The 17,044-nt window shown below is 40.0% G+C and overlaps 2 protein-coding genes and 1 long non-coding RNA gene across 4 annotated transcripts in view; 2 read left to right on the top strand and 1 right to left on the bottom strand.

Moving 5' to 3' along the window:
* Window positions 1-10: 10 nt before the first annotated feature.
* Window positions 11-11,544, bottom strand: styk1a (serine/threonine/tyrosine kinase 1a). Of its 2 annotated transcripts, none has more exons than XM_004569738.2 (10): window positions 11,308-11,544; window positions 8,433-8,491; window positions 5,303-5,560; window positions 4,959-5,195; window positions 4,597-4,778; window positions 3,852-3,932; window positions 3,173-3,381; window positions 2,937-2,977; window positions 2,302-2,398; window positions 11-1,615 (listed from the first exon to the last, which is right to left on the bottom strand). In XM_004569738.2, exons 2-10 carry the CDS (start codon window positions 8,488-8,490, stop codon window positions 1,420-1,422), a joined length of 1,359 nt encoding a protein of 452 aa, XP_004569795.2. In that variant the 5' UTR covers window position 8,491; window positions 11,308-11,544; the 3' UTR covers window positions 11-1,419. The 2 variants fall into 2 exon arrangements, with proteins under 2 accessions (XP_004569795.2, XP_004569796.2); XM_004569739.2 differs by lacking the exon at window positions 11,308-11,544 and adding an exon at window positions 10,658-10,801.
* On the top strand, window positions 1,532-12,712 carry LOC143414626 (uncharacterized). Its single transcript, XR_013095278.1, has 5 exons — window positions 1,532-1,670; window positions 2,304-2,389; window positions 4,615-4,697; window positions 10,672-10,753; window positions 12,476-12,712. It is a non-coding gene; the product is annotated as an uncharacterized LOC143414626 (long non-coding RNA).
* A 2,419-nt stretch (window positions 12,713-15,131) lies between these two features.
* The window catches only part of LOC101469711 (chloride channel protein 1), a 54,669-nt gene continuing 52,756 nt past the window's right edge, over window positions 15,132-17,044 (top strand). The window contains exon 1 of the mRNA XM_004569737.5: window positions 15,132-15,224. Within this exon, the coding sequence (XP_004569794.2) occupies window positions 15,174-15,224 (51 nt within the window). The 5' untranslated portion in view covers window positions 15,132-15,173. The remainder of the gene's footprint in view (window positions 15,225-17,044) is intronic.

The raw sequence follows: 17,044 nt of genomic DNA, 5'->3' as shown, positions 1-17,044 counted from the left end.
TGCAGATCATCAGTGGGCAGTTTGCATCATTGAAACTTTAATGTTTTTGTTTTTAACTCCTCTCCCCCGGCTTGAGTTCAGGCTGAGGTGTTGTGCTGTTTTAAAGAAAGTCCCTTCAGGTTTGTTGTCCCAGATGTGATTAAACCAGTGGTCCCCAACCCCCGGTCCGTGAGTCGTTTGGTACCGGGCCGCGAGAGTTGAGGCTCAGGTGTGAAATGTCTGGTTTTCAGGGTTTTTATTGGTTTTCAGCGTTATTTTGTTATCGTTTTTATCGTTTACTCGGTTTTCCTGGGTCTTTTCACGTGTGTTATGAATAAATTTTTTTTTTCGGTACCGGTACTAGTTTTATTTTGTTGTATTTATCCGTGACACCTTAAAGGCCGGTCCATGAAAATATTGTCGGGCATAAACCGGTCCGTGGCGCAAAAAAGGTTGGAGACCGCTGTGATAAACTATAGACTGTAAATGAAAAATGAATGTAGTCATGATGTCATACGATCACAGTAGCTACATCCATTTTAGAGGCTCCGTGGTTAGTTTTGGCTTCAGCCGTGTTGCTGTTTCGGAGTCGGTAGAGACCATGTTTGGACCATACAGTAGTTTGGCTTTAACAAGTTGTGTTGATAAACCTTACAGCTCATGATCCTAACCTAACAGGCTTATGTGCAAAAACACATATTTTTAGGTTCTGATATTTTATTTTATTATATAGAACACCTGAAATACAACTGGTTTGAATCTATAAGGTGCTTCTTCCCGATAGCAGTTGAAAATACGTTATAATTCAGATAATTCAATTAAAATAAATAAATAAAGATTGTGGGCACATCCACAGTACAAAAACAGTTATGAGGTCCACGGCACTGACTCCAGTTAGCAGAGGTGAGACTGGCCACAGCTGCCTGTGTTAGCACACCTCTCAATCAGGAGCACATGCACCCAGCTCCAGTTTCCAGGTGGATGACTTAAATAAAGAAACAATAACTTTATGTACACCTCTTTCTTTCTTTCTTTCTTCTCTTTCTTGTGCTGGTCACACATGCCTCCTATATCAGTGGCAGTTTTGTGCTAGTCTTTTTGCATCCTTTAAACCCCTGACCTGTAGTGATGCCATCTAGAGATCAAGTAGGAGCTGGCCTCATCGATAAAATTAAAGCATGCATTACATTTAAAAAAAAAAAAAAGATTTTTATATCTCTTGACAATAATTTTGACAGAGTAAATGTATTTTTTACACTGAATATATTATTCTTTAAAATATAAAGTGTTTGTGCCATGCACGTTTTCCTACAATACTACCAAATACAAAAACGTTATAAACAACAATTATAATGTGCACGTTTCTGCGAGAGTTCTTGCACCAGTCCTCGGTCCTTCATGAAAATCGGCGTGCCACCACCTCTGATAACAACCAGCCAATCAGAGCACAGCATAGTTGTACGCCTCTGCAAACCCCGCCTCACTCAAGTATTTCTCGAATATGAATGGCTCAGTCACTCTGAGAGCTGTCCGCCCATTGGCTGAGCTCTCCCCGGCTTTCAGCATTCTAATCAGCTCCGACGTGGAGAGCCGGCTCTTGGCCTTGAAGTGGCAGCATGACCTGATAATGGAGTACCTACACCAGCGTGAAAACAGAAAACAACTGTGAAACCGTATGCATATGAATACTGGTATGAAAAACTAATAGCTAACAATAATATTTCCACTGAGACGTCGGAAAATAGGTAACAAGAATGGAAAGAAGTGTGACCAAAAGCTAGTAAAACTGGAAGAAGCAGGTAAAAGTATCGTGTCTGTAGGGATAAATTATCCCTAAAGATTAACTGAAATGTTTAAACTAAATGGAAATAGATTCAATGACCATAGAAAACGTCAAAAAAAATTGTTAAAAGGCTACAATGATGCAAAATATGCAAATATTGTAGTAAATGTGTGAATGATACATGGCTAAAACATTCATGTTCTGCTTCTGATTATTAGTATACAGCCAAAGTTTACCAAGCAGACCCAAACGTTGACTGTTCAGACGTGTGAGACTGTAAAAGAAGATGCACTGAAAGTAGTTTTAATAAAAAATAAATTAATTTGCTGGTTGATGGTGTAAGAGTAGGTGGAGGCAGCCCAGTGTAGGCACACCTGAACGAAAAGACTGGATTCTTTTGGATTATTTTTTTCAACCCACATGGGGGGAAACAAAGCTCAGAAACGTCTCCTAAACAGTCACGGGCTAAAAGTTGGACATCTTTGTATAAGCTGATGATTAGTGAGTGATGCAAACTGCTGGTCTGCTGTTGCTCTTACAGTGAGTTGGAGCAGGTGTCCGGTCGTTTGAGGTGACTCCCTCTTTGGAGATGCTGCAGAAGTTCAGACGACGGGACCTGAGCAAATGGTGGGTCACCTGAAAGGTTGGAGTATACAATCTTGTCACAGAGCACACTCACTGACCATGTCAGCCAGTGTTGTGCCAAAAAAAGTGATTTCCATTGTTTGGGTTTTTTAATGTGTGTATTGATCAAGAGACTTTAGTGAACAGGAATTATAAATAAATTGAGTTTAATACATTTATCTATTCTTAAAATAACTGTTTTTGCAAAAAGGACTGTTTTCCAGTCCTTTTTGGCCCCTACAGGAATGTTGTCTGTGTTTTAAGGTGACTTGATATCATTCATGGGGGATACACTGACATATGTTTCATACATTATAGGCCAGAAAGTCATTTATAGAAGTCTAAATATGGGAAATCACTTTTTAGCATAACACCAGTATTGAATTATGAGAAACACACTTGTATATCAGATTTAGAAAATTTCTCTCCACCCAAAACTCCAGTAAAAGGAGAGAGACTATAAAATCCTTACATGTCACAGAACTAATGGGGAATTTCATCACCCTTTAATTTTCTTTTTTCTTTAAAAAAAAGAAAGAAGGATACTTACCTAATGTGACCATTTCATAGATGAGGATGCCAAAGGACCATCTGTTAGAAAAGTTCAAGAATGGCATGTCAGTTTTCTTGCTCTTCCTTTTACCTTACTGAGTGTAAACACAGCGAAATGTGCTGTTAGTGCAATAGTTTGGACTTCTAGCATCCAGGGATGGACTGGGACATGAATCAGTCTTTGACAACTCTGTCCATTGACGGGGATCTTTTATTCTCACAGAGGACACTCACACGTCGCTGCTCTTAGTGATGGGTCTCATGGCCAGCACTTCAGGCGCCTGCCACTTCTTAGTCACTGTATCTTCTCCCGTTGAACTGCCCTGGGTTCTCCTGCGGTGGGCCGGGCCGAACCCCCACAGCTTAGCTGTCATGTCTCCACCAACCAGAATGCTGCGGGCTCCCACGTTGCCATGGATACAGTTCTGACTGTGCAGGTAGTCCTAGAAGATGTTCAGACAATTTCAGAGTTAGTGAGCACGAGGGCCTTTAGGAGATGTCCATTACTACAAATACATAAATAAAAGAAATAAAACCATAAGCCAGACTTCACAACATTAACATCCAGAGCTTAGGGGCTGAATGTTTGCTTGGTTAACTTCTGATTTCTCAGTGAAGTCCAGTGTCCCGGCTCAAATTTGGGTGTAAAAATGTGATTTCTATGTAATGTTTTTAGTTTGAACAGGTTTTTGGCACATTTCTAAAATATGTGTTTTCTTGTTCTTATGAATGCATCTCAGATATATTTGTTTTGCACTGTGTGTAATAATTTATACTGTATTTATGCTTTCACTGAATCCACAGTTGTAGTTGCTGTTTTTAAAGTGCTTTACAAATAAAGTTTTCTTGGGAAGCAGTTTGCTCAAAGATCGTGAAGCAGACTGTTGGAAGGGCAGACAGCTGTTTAACCAACCAGAGCAGAGGCCACTTGTGCTGCCATGGTGAAGATCCTCTTCTCTGTCATGTCACAAGAAGGCTGTAAACCTGAGTTATCCTTCAGTGGGAGAAAGGTGTAAATGTGTCAGACTCGTTACATTCAGAAAGTAGACATGTTACTATAAACAATCAGTCTTAGTGAGTATTCACTTTGAAAGCTCTGAGATCTTTCCTCTCTCTTTATGGATGTTCATAATTAGCTCCTATCCTAAACCGTACACCACTAGACGAGGACAGACTGTAACTGTCAGGTTATTCAAATCTTTTCAGAAACAGCTTACGTTGCACTATACTGCCCCTCACAGGCAGATGGCTGTAATTACTTCAGTCACCATTAAGTTTAGAGTTCATAAGCTAAACATTATCCTTCTATATAATATGTGATTAATATTGTATTTATCCCGTTTACTATGTTTAGTTGGTATAGTGTTTTTTATGTTTAACCTCAAAAGGTTTTCAGCCAAACTCTTGGGTTGAATGATGTATTTTACCATTAAACTGTGACTTAATTTATTTTTCTTGTTTTGTTGCTCAATTAGCAATTTTAAACTTGAGAAACCATTACATTATAATTTGGAACTAAATACTATGTTATTGTTTTATATTTAATTGTGTTATTTATCCTTTTACTTTGCATGCACTGTGGCAATTCTTGTTACTGCACTGTAAACTTTACTCCCAGAGCATGCTCAGCGTCATGAATAACTAATAGGTTGCACTACCTGTCTGCATCTCCACAGGAAGCCCAGCAGGTCTCTCTGCTGTAGCTCTTCCACCACCATGACTAAAGGCGACTGCGCTGACATAACGCCGAGCAGCACAGGTATGAAGGGATGCGGCCCCAATCCAGACACAAAGGAAGCAAACCCCAAAAACTTCTGTTTCTCACTGCTGGTGGCTGTTTCTGGGAAAAATAAATATTTGATAACAGAGTTAGACTTAACATTTCCAGTTACTGTCAATAATTGATCATGTTTGACTTTGAAAAGCATTTTGGACACAAAAAACGGAAAACACTTGTTTGTAAGCCATTTTGCAGGTATACTTTGCAAAACCAAAACTTGGTTCAAGCAGCTCAGTTTACCTTTCAGCACCCTCAGCACGACGTTCTTGTTGTCCGTGCGTGCTCTGTAGAAGTTGACTGTGTCATTAGGGTGGATGGAGAAAGTCTGCGGCAGTGCAGCAACCTGGCTGAAGGCTTCATGATGCCTTTCTGTGGACCTCTGTGGTGCTACAGCCATCGTTGGCCTGACATTCTGCCGCACTTGTGTAACAGACATTGGCAGCTCTTCATGTTCCAGTGGGTTGATGCCAGGGGGCGCTGTTTAAGGAAAGAACAGTGGACATTAAGCAGATGTGCATGTAAAGATGAAAAAAGTTAAAATATTGATTAAATGTGCACAAAGAGACTTCTGCATGCTGGCTCACCATCAATGCCCTGCAGATGAGATCTGTGATGTTGGTGCTTGGTGCGATGACTGTGGTGGTGGTTGGTGCTATGCTGTTGCTGGTGATGCCTCTCTGTCTGTCTGTGTGATGAGCTGTGGTAGTGCTGGGCCGTTCTGACCCGTGTCCGATTACGATCACAACAATACCTCAGTATAAACAGGGGCACTAAGGTGACCAGGGTGCCGAAGAGCAGCAGCGCGGGGACGATAATAACTTCCACCTGATATTCTTTTATCGCTTAGAGGGAAACACAGGAGTTCATGTGTAAATTTCAGGTCAGATATGCACTTGTTTATTAGACTTGCAGTTTCCTCGTTGCACTGTAGAAGAGGGTGTGCAGGTTTATTTTTGCTGTTAAGCGCAGGGCATGTTAACAGGTTAAGTATGTTGGCTGTTACACCTCCTGCTGATAGAAAAGTCTACCTAGACAGTGCATCATTTTCCATTTACGCCTACGTGAAATGTTGGTATTCAGCTAAACAAGACTGTAATTTGACGAAGCGGCTTTCACCATCGATCTGTCTATTTTAAAGATAGAAGCTTGGGAAGTGGAAAACAAAGCTTGGGCGCTTCATTTATCCCTGATATGATAACGAGGTTACATTATTTCAGGGCATGCAGGCATAGAATAATGTGATTGTTGTGTTTTGGCTTTGCTTTCTATTGCTGGCCTAACTGGCTGATAACCAGCACAGTTTCCCACAGATCTGGATTCTTTAGTGGGGTCAAGCAGGTATTGTGGGAAAGGCAGGACCTTTCCCACAATACCTGTTCATTCCCAGTATGATAAAAATAAACCTTTTTATGAATTTGCTGCTGGCAGCAGCAGTCATGGTTCTAGTCTGCAGCCTCGGTGAGTCTGGTGTAGAATCTTGTGAATCAATTCTCCACCTGCTTTAAGTTGTTGTTCAGCAGACCTCCAGAGCACAACCAGGACTAATTGTCACTGATCTAGCAGATATGAAAACCTAACAGTGGAGGAGCCAGGGTCAGCTGAACTAAAGTAATACAATTTTCACAATCAGAGTGTGGCGATTGTTCACCTCGATGACATCATCCTGCTATATTGGTATTGATACACCATAGATGGCAAGTGAAGTGTAAAAGGCAAGTCTCCTGCTATACTGTCCCATCGGGCTGTGGTTAGATAGTAAAACTGGTTTCGACTAACTGGAATGAGTCACTCTGGCATCTGGAAAGTTCAAAGAGCATGCATTCTTTGAGTCCATGCATTTTGATTAGAGCTAATGAACTAATTATTTTTGATAGCTGTGAGAAATTCAACTCGTTATTGAGCTAGTTGATTGCATCAGATCTTTAATTTTAGCTCTGGCTCCACTCCCTTCCTTTTTAACTCACATATAACATCAATACAGTGATCGTTAACTGTAGTAATCATTAATCCATCACAGTTGATGTTGAAATCTTGAGCTTAAGCCTTGTTTGTTTTTTCTTGTACTACAATAGATCTGCAGAGCTTTCAAAAGCCCTGCCCTTTTTTTTTTAATGTTGTTTGGCATTCATGTATTAGATTTGGGGGCTCAGCCTTCCACTGATGTTTTCACTGTTTAAGCTCTACCTGCTTTTTCCACCTGCTTTAACCTTTAACCCACGTTGTTAGAAAGAGCAAACTGGAATGTAAAACTACTGGTACATATAGTCTCTATTACATTCTTAGGTGTGGTGAGAGCCTTACAGAGTACCATAAATCATTTCCTGTCATTTTCATTAAAGGGCTTGTATTAGCTTGAGCTTTTACCATTTCCATGTTTACCAACCCATCACATCGCCCCATTCTCATTCTGTTCTATTGAGAGTCAAACAAAGACTGAGCTCATATGGAAAGTTTCTGAGGTTTTGTCAGAGGGTTTTTTGCATTTTATTTTATTTACCTGAACAGCCAGGTGGCTGCCCTGCCTATATATTCAAGCTTCATTCTATATATTCAAAAGATCATTCTATATATTCAAGTTTCATTCTATATATTCAAGTTTCATTCTATATATTCAAGCTTCATTCTATATATTCAAAAGATCATTCTATATATATTCAAGTTTCATTCTATATATTCAAGTTTCATCCTATATATTCAAGTTTCATTCTATATATTCAAGTTTCATTCTATATATTCAGACTTTGGTTGGAATATATATATAATATTTTCCTAAAGGGCATGCCATTTTATATATATATATATATATATATATATATATATATACACACACACACACATATACATATACACACACACACATACATACACGGCCTGAACCGTGTATTAATGGTTCAGGCCTCTAATGGTAGTGTCATGGTGTGGGGATATTTTCTTGCCAAACTGATCAGGCCCTTAGTACCAGCTGAGCGTCACTTAAATTCTACAGCCTGCCAGAGTATTGCTGCTGACCATCTCCATCCATTTAAAAACAGTGCACTCTTCTTCTGACGGCTGCTTCGAGCAGGATAATGCACCATGTGACAAAACTCAGATCATCTCAAATTTGTTTCTTCAACATCTCAACGAGTTCAGTGAATTCAAATGCTCTCCACAGCCACCAGACAATAGAGCACTACTGGGATCATGAACATGCAGCCAGTAAATCTGCAGCCTGATGCTGTTATGTCAATATGGAGCAAAATCTCTGAAGAGCACTTTGTTGAATCTTTGCCTCGAAGAACTGAGGCTGTTCTAAAGGAAAAATGGACTAACAGGACTAACAAGGCATGCCTAATAAAGTGGCCAGTGAATAGATGGAGTAGATGTTCATATTTGCAATATATTTCCAAAGATTTGTGACTGGGCTGAAAAGGAGCAGAAAATGTAATCAAACACATGAAAAAACTATTTAGATGCACATTAAGCTTTGGGTTTCTTAGATACTGAGTTTCAGGTTTCAACTCAATCAAGTACAAGATAAGCTGTTAAGTTGGTGTCATTATAGTCAAAAGTTCATAATAAACAAGATGTCTGGAGTAGAATAATTTGTAAGGTCACATAAGCTTAATAGAAGCGTCTATGTGATCGCCCGAGAGAAGAACTGAAAGGTCCAGGTGGGAGAGATTGTTCAAGGAGGAAGCAAAGGAAAGGAATAAGTAGGATTAGAGCACTTACTGCACAGGGTGTCGTTCGATGCACACACAGTAACGTTTGTAGAGCTGGATGATGACATGCTGGAGAGGGAAAGCAGAACACAGATCAACGTTACTATGAGCTAGATATCCCTGCTCAGCAGCAACCTGAAATCCTCACAGCTTACACAGTCACTCAGCTAGTGACTGTATGAACAGTGAAGTTCAGTCCAGCAGGACACACACCCACAGACATACAGACTGTTAGTGATCAACGTTAGCAAATCAATTCAATATTGACTTTGGCCTTTTATTCCATCTAGATTCACATAACAAATATTAGCAGTGACCTTTTAATCTGGACTAACAGAGCAAATATACCAGGGTGTGCTTGGTGAACGTGTGGTGCTGACCAGCTATTGGTTACAACGATAATGGAGAGAGCAGATGTCATTATAGCCATCAACTAGCAGTGACCCGAAACCCATAAAAGCCTCGTGACGTACAGCAGCCGGTTCAACTAATTCAATCACACAGGTGATATAAAAAACGTCTTTAATTTGAAATGGTAAATGGCCTGTACTTGTATAGTGCTTTGCTAGTCCCTAAGGACCCCAAAGTGCTTTACACAACAAGTCATCCACCCATTCACACACACATTCACACACTGGTGATGGCAGCTACATTGTAGCCACAGCCACGCTGAACATTTTTATTAAAACCAGAGTTCTGAAGGTGGCTCTGTACAAGGAAAATCATCATCGTCATCTTTATTTATAAAGCACTTTAAAAGAAACCACAACTGATGCAAAGTGCTGTCTATTGGAACTAAATAATGAAATTATTTAAGGTACAAATAAAAACTAAATAAAGGAAAAAAGTAAAATAACTAATTAGTTAATAATTCATTTAATTACAAGAAACCGTGTCCCGCTGAGGCCAAAAGCCAAAGAATAAAAATGGGTTTTAAAACGTGTTTTAAAACTTGACAGTGAAGGAAAAAATGGGAAAACAAATACTGATGTAAAGCACAACACTAAAGAGGAAATGGGAGATCTGAATGAAAACATTTGCAGCATATGTCTCTGCAAATGTCTCCCATGCACGTTTGACTGCGCGTATTTGCATGTGATGGCTGTTCATTCCCAGTACGATTACAGTGCTATTGGGTCATAAATGGGGGATTCAGACACACACTTCTACAACCTTTTTCTTCTCAGGGAAGCACACTCTCCTGTTTGTTTAATTTGTTTAGCAAATATAGACATGAGTGTTTCACACTTGGTGCCTGATGTTCAGGTGATCACAAGAAGAGCATCATTATTTACTCACAGATGCGATAAAGTCATTAAGCAAATAAAACCTAATCACATGACTCGGGGATTAAAGTCACTCAGGTCACGATATTGGAAACAAAGACTTTTTTCTGCAGATGCTTAAAACAGGTTATTCCAAAAACACAACCTCGTTCAACAAGTTTGAATAATCCTGTTTGTAGCAGATGAACAAAAATCAGCTTATCTTAAATTGCTTAAAAGTTCAACAGTTGTCTGTAATTATGGTTGTTGTTATATAAATTTATGAAATTAGTCTCATGGTTTTCTCAGTAGTGCCATAAAACAGACTTTTGAACACTGCTGAGACTGTTTTTAGATTGCTGACCTTAACTTAACGCTGCAGTTTTGTTTCTGGTTTGGTTTCTATCTGCAAACTATTGGATCAATAGTTTCCAATGTGTGGTTGGGGGGTCCGTGGCATCACTTGGTAACCAGAAAAGCTTTGTTCATGAGTCTTAAGCTGTCAGAGAAGACTGCGCCATACAAATCATCTGATAGTTACTTTGTTTTCTTTCGAAGAAGCACAAAAATAGTCAAAGGAGCTTGCAAAGAAAAGCGTCTGGACTTCTTTAAGTTGCTTGAAGACGTTTCACCTCTCATCCGAGAAGCTTCTTCAGTTCTAAGGTCAAATGGCGGAGAGTCCCAGATTTAAACCTCCTTTCACACCTTGGCTCAGGCGATTAGAGGATCATCAGGGGGTCCTTTTGTCCCTCTGTGGGGGGATACTCCCACTCATAGTGCGGCACTCAATCGTGATATGTATGAAGTTATTAACATCTCAAATGAGTTGTACAGTATGACTTGTTAATATAAACCAGTACTTCATGTCACCATATTGAATGTATTTCTGAATGGAGAGGATTGTTTGAGAAGTTTCCTTTAAAGTCTTCTAAGTCAAATAATGTTTGTTAAAAATAACACGCGTGCCTACCTTTTTCTTTTCAGTCATTCAAACAGCAGTTTCAGCACCACAGGCTGCCGTGGTGAAGCAATGGGATCAAAACCATCAACTGCGACTGATCTAAAGGTACGTGTGCTTGTTCAGGTTCTGTAAATGAAATGTCATCCTCATCCATCAGAGCTTATTACTGACTGACTGCTGCTGTGACACATGCACGCACACACCCTTACAGAGACACACTGGTATGTGGTAAGCATTTTTAAAAGGCAGAACATGCATGCACACATATGCGTGCACGCACAGTCTCTGTAACTTGTGTCAGTGTCACTAAACCAGTTTGTCTGCATTGTTCTGTCATAGTCACACACTATGACAAAACCAAAACACGCCTGCACGCACAACAAAAGGCTCTGCCATCTCTCTATACACACATGCACAGTGAGAACAAACAGGAAAAATTTAAGACACACACACACATATGTGCAAATGCTAGTGCACAAAATTAAGGCATCAGAACACGTAGCCGGTGTACTAAATTTACAGTGATGTGAAACTTCTTGTTCAGTCTTCAATTTAAAAGGAAAGAGAAATCAAGCCTCAAATTAAAAATCTGACCACTGTTTAATATCATTTCATTTTATTTAGTATGTTAGTCTGACACATATATATTTGAATCATACCTGCTGGTTGACTCTCTGGTGCTGTGTACGTATCAGATTCTGGATGCTTCTTGTATCCAAAGCATGTAGTTTTGTCCTTAGTCTCATATAAGCTACGAAACAAATACAAATCCTCCGTTTTCATGGTTTCCTGATGTATGGAGAGAAATCCACACACAGACACATTTCCATTGAAGACATCAGTGAAGGTAGGATCTGTGTTTCAGTTCTCTCACTTGTGACTTTTCTCCAGTCTTTCTCTCTCGGTCTCTCTGCCTCAGGTTAGCCACACCCACCACCGACACTTTTTCTTTCTCAGCTTTATCACCTGCACATAGTCTGCAGTCAGTGTTGTATTTGTTTTTGAGTGTCACTGCTCATGTTTTCTCTCTGTGTATGTGTGTATGTGTTAGCTGGGTGGATTTATTAGCTGACAAACTTGGAGTTTTCCAGTGGGTGGAAATGCGTAATAATTTTTATTCCATCAGCTGCAGAAAAACTGGACTACATAGCAAACAGTCTGTTTAATTGCAGACTTGGCCTGCAGTTAAATGTAGTAGTTGTTGAATATACACAGACAGTGAAAGCTCAAACAGTGCACCTGTCCAACTATCGTAGCTGAATAAATAATGATTCCTCCACTATACTGCAGTACTGAGATTTATTTACATATTAAACAGGCAACTCTCAACTTGATCACACCTTTCCACTCTGTTTGGAAAGGTGTGATCAAGGGTGGTTAGTTTGCACTTGTTAAAGCAGCTGTGTCTGTCCCATATGATGTGTGGTCCAAGCACAAAACACAGCAGAGCTTTCTCACCAGTGCTTCTGCGGGACTAATGCAAAGATGCACACTGGGGAGTTAATTTAACCCTTCCAACACAAATCCTGGTTTAGCAGCTGTAATTAGAGTGTATAGGTGGACTATTCTGGTATTAATTAGTGACATTTCCTCTTTGTTTTTCTTTAGGCCTACACTTCAGATGAAACAAAAAGATGAGCAAAGTAAACCACATGCAGATCCATTTTGAAGAGGCCTGAAGTCTCAGTAGGAACAAACATATCCAAGGCACACTCGAATATTTGTAGCTTTTGTGTGAAAGCCTGTGTGAAGTGTCATTGTAGTGGCCTTGCTATTGAAGGCCACAGGTTTAATCCTTTTTGATTTTCCACTTTTACCTTCCTTTAGGAGCACGGTGAAACTGCCGTGGCTGTTTTGGTTTCAACCATCATGGAAATCTCTCCTGGTGCTCTCACTGCTGTCTCTGGTTTCAACCTGCACAAGTTCATCAGGGCAACACAGAGGTAACCAGCACTACATATTGTGTGCCACACCTCAGCGTATGTTGTTGCTGTTTAGGCTTTTTATGTTTAAGACACAAGCAAAGATTTTATGTTTTGCTTGAGTTGTTTAAAGGTTTCTGATTGTGTTGTTCTGTGTTTCTTTTAGCTGCTTCTGTTCTGAGAAAGAACTTTTGATATTGTTTACATTTCTGAGGTTTTGCTTAATCATGATTATTGTTCTGTTAGGCAGCCCATCTGTTGCTTCAGTCACTATTTCTTTGTTTTCCACCTCTAGTATGCATTGGAATTCTGCAAATGTGTGTTTGAAAGCAGATTACTTCACTGTCTGAAGCTTGATTTGTACCACAGCATTAAATATTACACCCCACATGCTGTAACCTCTGCTGTAGCCTGACATACACGCTCCAAGAAAAGCAGCTACATGTACACAAAACAGATTATTATGTACACCTGATTATTACAAGGGTAATGCCCCTGCATCCATTTTCTTAATTGCTTATCCAAGTTAGGGTCCCGGGAGGCCTGGAGTTCTTGTTGTCATAGAGCTGGACAGGTTGGCAGTGTGTCACAGGGATCATCCAGAGAGAAATTATAGCAGCAATGGCTAATATTTTTAAAAATTTAGACATACACTCATCTGCACTTTTAGGTGCACCTTGCTAGTACTGCATTAGACCCCCATTTACCTTCAGAACTGCATCAGTTTTCCACAGCATAGATCATGTGAATCTCCGATGTGTTTTCCAGTCTCCTATTGTCCAGTTTTGGTGAGCCTATATGAATTGTATGAGTTTCCAGTTCTTAGCTGCCAGGAATGGTACCGTGTGGTCTGCAGCTGTAGCTGTGCTCCCTGGTTAAATACCTGCTTACCTTTGTTGTAACAAATGGTTATTTGAGCTCCTGTTGCTCTCCTGTAAAGTTGAACCAGTCTGGGCATGTTTTCTGACATCAGCAGGGTATTTTTCACCCAGAGCTGGTCATCTTTACGTCACTGCCTGAATGCACCGAGTTGCTGCCATGAAACTCACAGTTTAGATATTTGCATTGACAATCAAGTTTACAGGCATGTCTAACAAACTCACTTGTCCCTCATTTTCATTCTAACAGGTCTTTGAGCCAGTTTTTCTTTCTTTTAAAGCATTTCATTTGTAAAGAAACAAATTCCCAGTGTTTATTTCCTCATTCCAGTTTGAATAACCCAGTTTCATGTGTGACTGGAGAGCAGAACAAACCAGTTCAGCCATTATATGGATCTACAGCAGCTTCCTCGTGCAAAACTGGTCCCTTGTGCATACACTGATCTTTTTAGTTCAAATTTGGCTTTGTGTAATGTAAGCATCTGGACCTTTCACAGAAAATATAGCAGAAAATAAGGAAAAGCATGGTGGGAAAAAGTGCATTGCTTTTCTTCTGATGTAATGGACAGGCTGTAAAACAACCTTTTTTTGCGCCACGGACCGGTTTATGCCCGACAATATTTTCACGGACCGGCCTTTAAGGTGTCGCAGAAAAATACAACAAAATAAAACTAGTACAGGTACCAAAAAAAAGAAGATTTATTCATAACACATGTGAAAAGACCCAGGAAGACCGAGTTAAAGATAAAAACGATAACAAAATAACGCTGAAAACCGATAAAAACCCTGAAAACCAGACATTTCACACCTGAGCCTCAACTCTCGCGGCCCGGTACCAAACGACTCACGGACCGGTCCGAGGCCCGGGGGCTGGGGACCGCTGCTCTACAGGGATCAGCCATAAACCATGCTGGACTGTGGTTACTGCTGATTAACACATGAGACAATTTATCTTTCCAGATTCTTTGAGAAGTTCTCTTTTGGTCCCTTCCTGCTGAAAGGATTCATTTTGAATTTCTGTGCTTAAACAGTCTACATGTAAGGAGCTAACAGACTGAAGAGTTTTGCTTTTTTTTTTTTGTCTGAGTTTTGAAAAGACACGTTGTTATTGTGCATGTTTTCACAGAATTTGCATAACAACGAAACAAATTAAACTATTTAGCATTCACCACCTGTTCTTTAGCACTGAAAACACAAAGCGCTGACCTCTAACACTGATAATCAGACTTAAACTACCTAGGCAGTCAAAATTAGCAGCTAGCTAATTAGTGGCATGTTTTAAAAACTGCATCTTATTTAAAAAAAACAAACAAACAGATCTCTTAATACTGTTGGATGGATTAGTAACATCTTAACCCAAGGTTGAATAACCAGGATTCCCCTCCAAAGAAACGCTGAGCTTCTCCCTTTTCATGACCTGGTTGACCTGCAGCTCTTTAAATATTGAGCAACAACTAGTTCAGTTAGTATATTATTCACTTGGTATTTAGTCTGTCTCATTAAATCTGAGTTCATTTTACAGATAGCTTGGAGTACTGCAGGGGTAACCCCAGCTGGAACTATTTGTGTTTGTGTGTGCGGTGTGAATCTATGCCTTTCAGTGTATGTGTGTATGTGCGTGTTTGTGTGTAAGCGCGTCCTGGCTGTGCGTCCACAGCAGTACTGGTATTGCTGAGACAGACGGTGAGCGGGTAGGTTTATTTTTGGGTCAGTGACAGTGTGTCAATGGCTGCAGATGCGTCGGAAAGGAAAGCTCTTAGATACAAGCAAACCCTGGTCAGTGTCCCTTCTCTTTCATTTCTCTTTCGCTCTCTGTCTGTCTCTGTCCTTGTGCCATGTCTACACCAGCCTTGATGTTTCATATCTAGCATGCGTCTGCAGTTTTGTTGCGGGAGTCCTGCATAACGCACCTGTATCGTCCACACTAATCTGCGTACTTGTGAATGAACAGCATGTGACAAGGTGATGTGTAACAGCAGTATCAAACACACGGGCGTGCAAACAGGTGCTCTGATGCTGTGCAGCTCCTTCGCCCCTGTGACGCTGTCTCGCTACTTGTTTCCTACCGTCTCTGCTGGCCACCTGTTTGCTACCCTCTCTGTGCCTCGCTTCTTAAGCCCTGCTTGGTCTTTGCACATGTGGGACAGGCTTCTGTGACAAGTGCATGACTCTGCATGTCAACAGTTTCTGTGTATTAGGGGGTTTTGTGCGTGTACATGTGTGTGTCCCAGGTGGTTTTCCATATGTTTCTAAAGAGGGGAAACCTGACCATGCATTTCCAGCATTCATGTAGCTGCTCGTGTCTTTTGGGACAAAGCAGTGTGAAGAGCGTCTCTCAACATCTGGCGGGTTTTCATTACAGCTTTGAGAGGTTCTGTTACACAACTCTGAATCGTCTTTTTCTTGTTGTTGAGTTGTTTAGGAGACCAGAGAACTGGAAACATTTTTGTTTGTTGTTTTTTTGTTGGTGTTTTTCTTTTCTTAATATCTGATTGTTCACTGTTAGCTTGTAATTTCTATTGAATAAATGTTTTTTTTACATCTACAATAATAAGCAAAAGTTTAGTTTTTTGAGGTGGATCAGTGACGCTCTATATTTTTATTGTGTGACTTTAGTAAAGTGGCTGTCATTGATTCATAGCTGATTCATTGATTCATGTCATGGGTCTTGGCCTTGCTGTAGCTCATCAGTTCATCCCCTGTCTGAACCAAGCTGTTCAAGCTCCCTTCCCTCTTTTTGTAGGACATCTTTCTTATGAATAGCTTCCTCGTGCAAAACTGGTCCCTTGTGCATACACTGATCTTTTTAGTTCAAATTTGGCTTTGTGTAATGTAAGCATCTGGACCTTTCACAGAAAATATGGCAGAAAATAAGGAAAAGCATGGTGGGAAAAAGTGCATTGCTTTTCTTCTGATGTAACGGACAGGATGTAAAACAACCTTTTTTGCGCCACGGACCGGTTTATGTCCGACAACATTTTCACAGACCGGCCTTTAAGATATCGCGGATAAATACAACAAAATAAAACTAGTACCGCTACAAAAAAAAGAAAAAGATTTATTCATAACACACGTGAAAAGACCCAGGAAAACCGAGTTAACGATAAAAATGATAACAGAATGATGATAAAAACCCTGAAAACCATAAATTTCAGCCTCAAGCCCATCCATGGCCCCGGACCATGGACAGCTACTGTAAAAGATAGTTATGGTTTAATTGAAACATTTATTCTAAATGATTTCTGATTTTTAATGAAATTGAATATTATAATGATAAGAAAAGTTAGAAACCCTGGTACACAACTGGGAAACAGAAATCTCCCATGCTGTTACTGACACATACATGCCACATTATACTGGTTTGTGAAGCGAGTGGTACACATGAGTGTATTTCAGTGTGTTAAGAAGAGAAATGTTAAACTCTTTTTGGCTTTAGTTGCCAGGATAACAGTTTTAACAGTCTTTTAAACATCATAAATGTTCATTAGGTAACAAACAGTGGAACATAAGAGTGATGACTGCTGACAATATGCCTTTGTACACATATCCGTATACTGAAAATTGTTATTATGAATCCATGAATTCAATTTCATGCT

This window comes from Maylandia zebra, linkage group LG22, assembly GCF_041146795.1.
Source record: "Maylandia zebra isolate NMK-2024a linkage group LG22, Mzebra_GT3a, whole genome shotgun sequence".
Classification (NCBI taxonomy): Eukaryota; Metazoa; Chordata; class Actinopteri; order Cichliformes; family Cichlidae; genus Maylandia; species Maylandia zebra.
Note: the sequence above shows the minus strand (reverse complement) of the source record. Positions and strands in the feature narration are given on the sequence as shown.

Coding starts and splice junctions, on each gene's coding strand:
- styk1a (XM_004569738.2), bottom strand. CDS start 8,490: ATGTCATCATCCAGCTCTACAAACGTTACTGTGTGTGCATCGAACGAC. Junction 3,933..4,596: donor TCCTGTGGAGATGCAGACAG/GTAGTGCAACCT, acceptor CTCCCACTGAAG/GATAACTCAGGTTTACAGCC. Junction 1,616..2,301: donor GACACCTGCTCCAACTCACT/GTAAGAGCAACA, acceptor ACGCTGGTGTAG/GTACTCCATTATCAGGTCAT.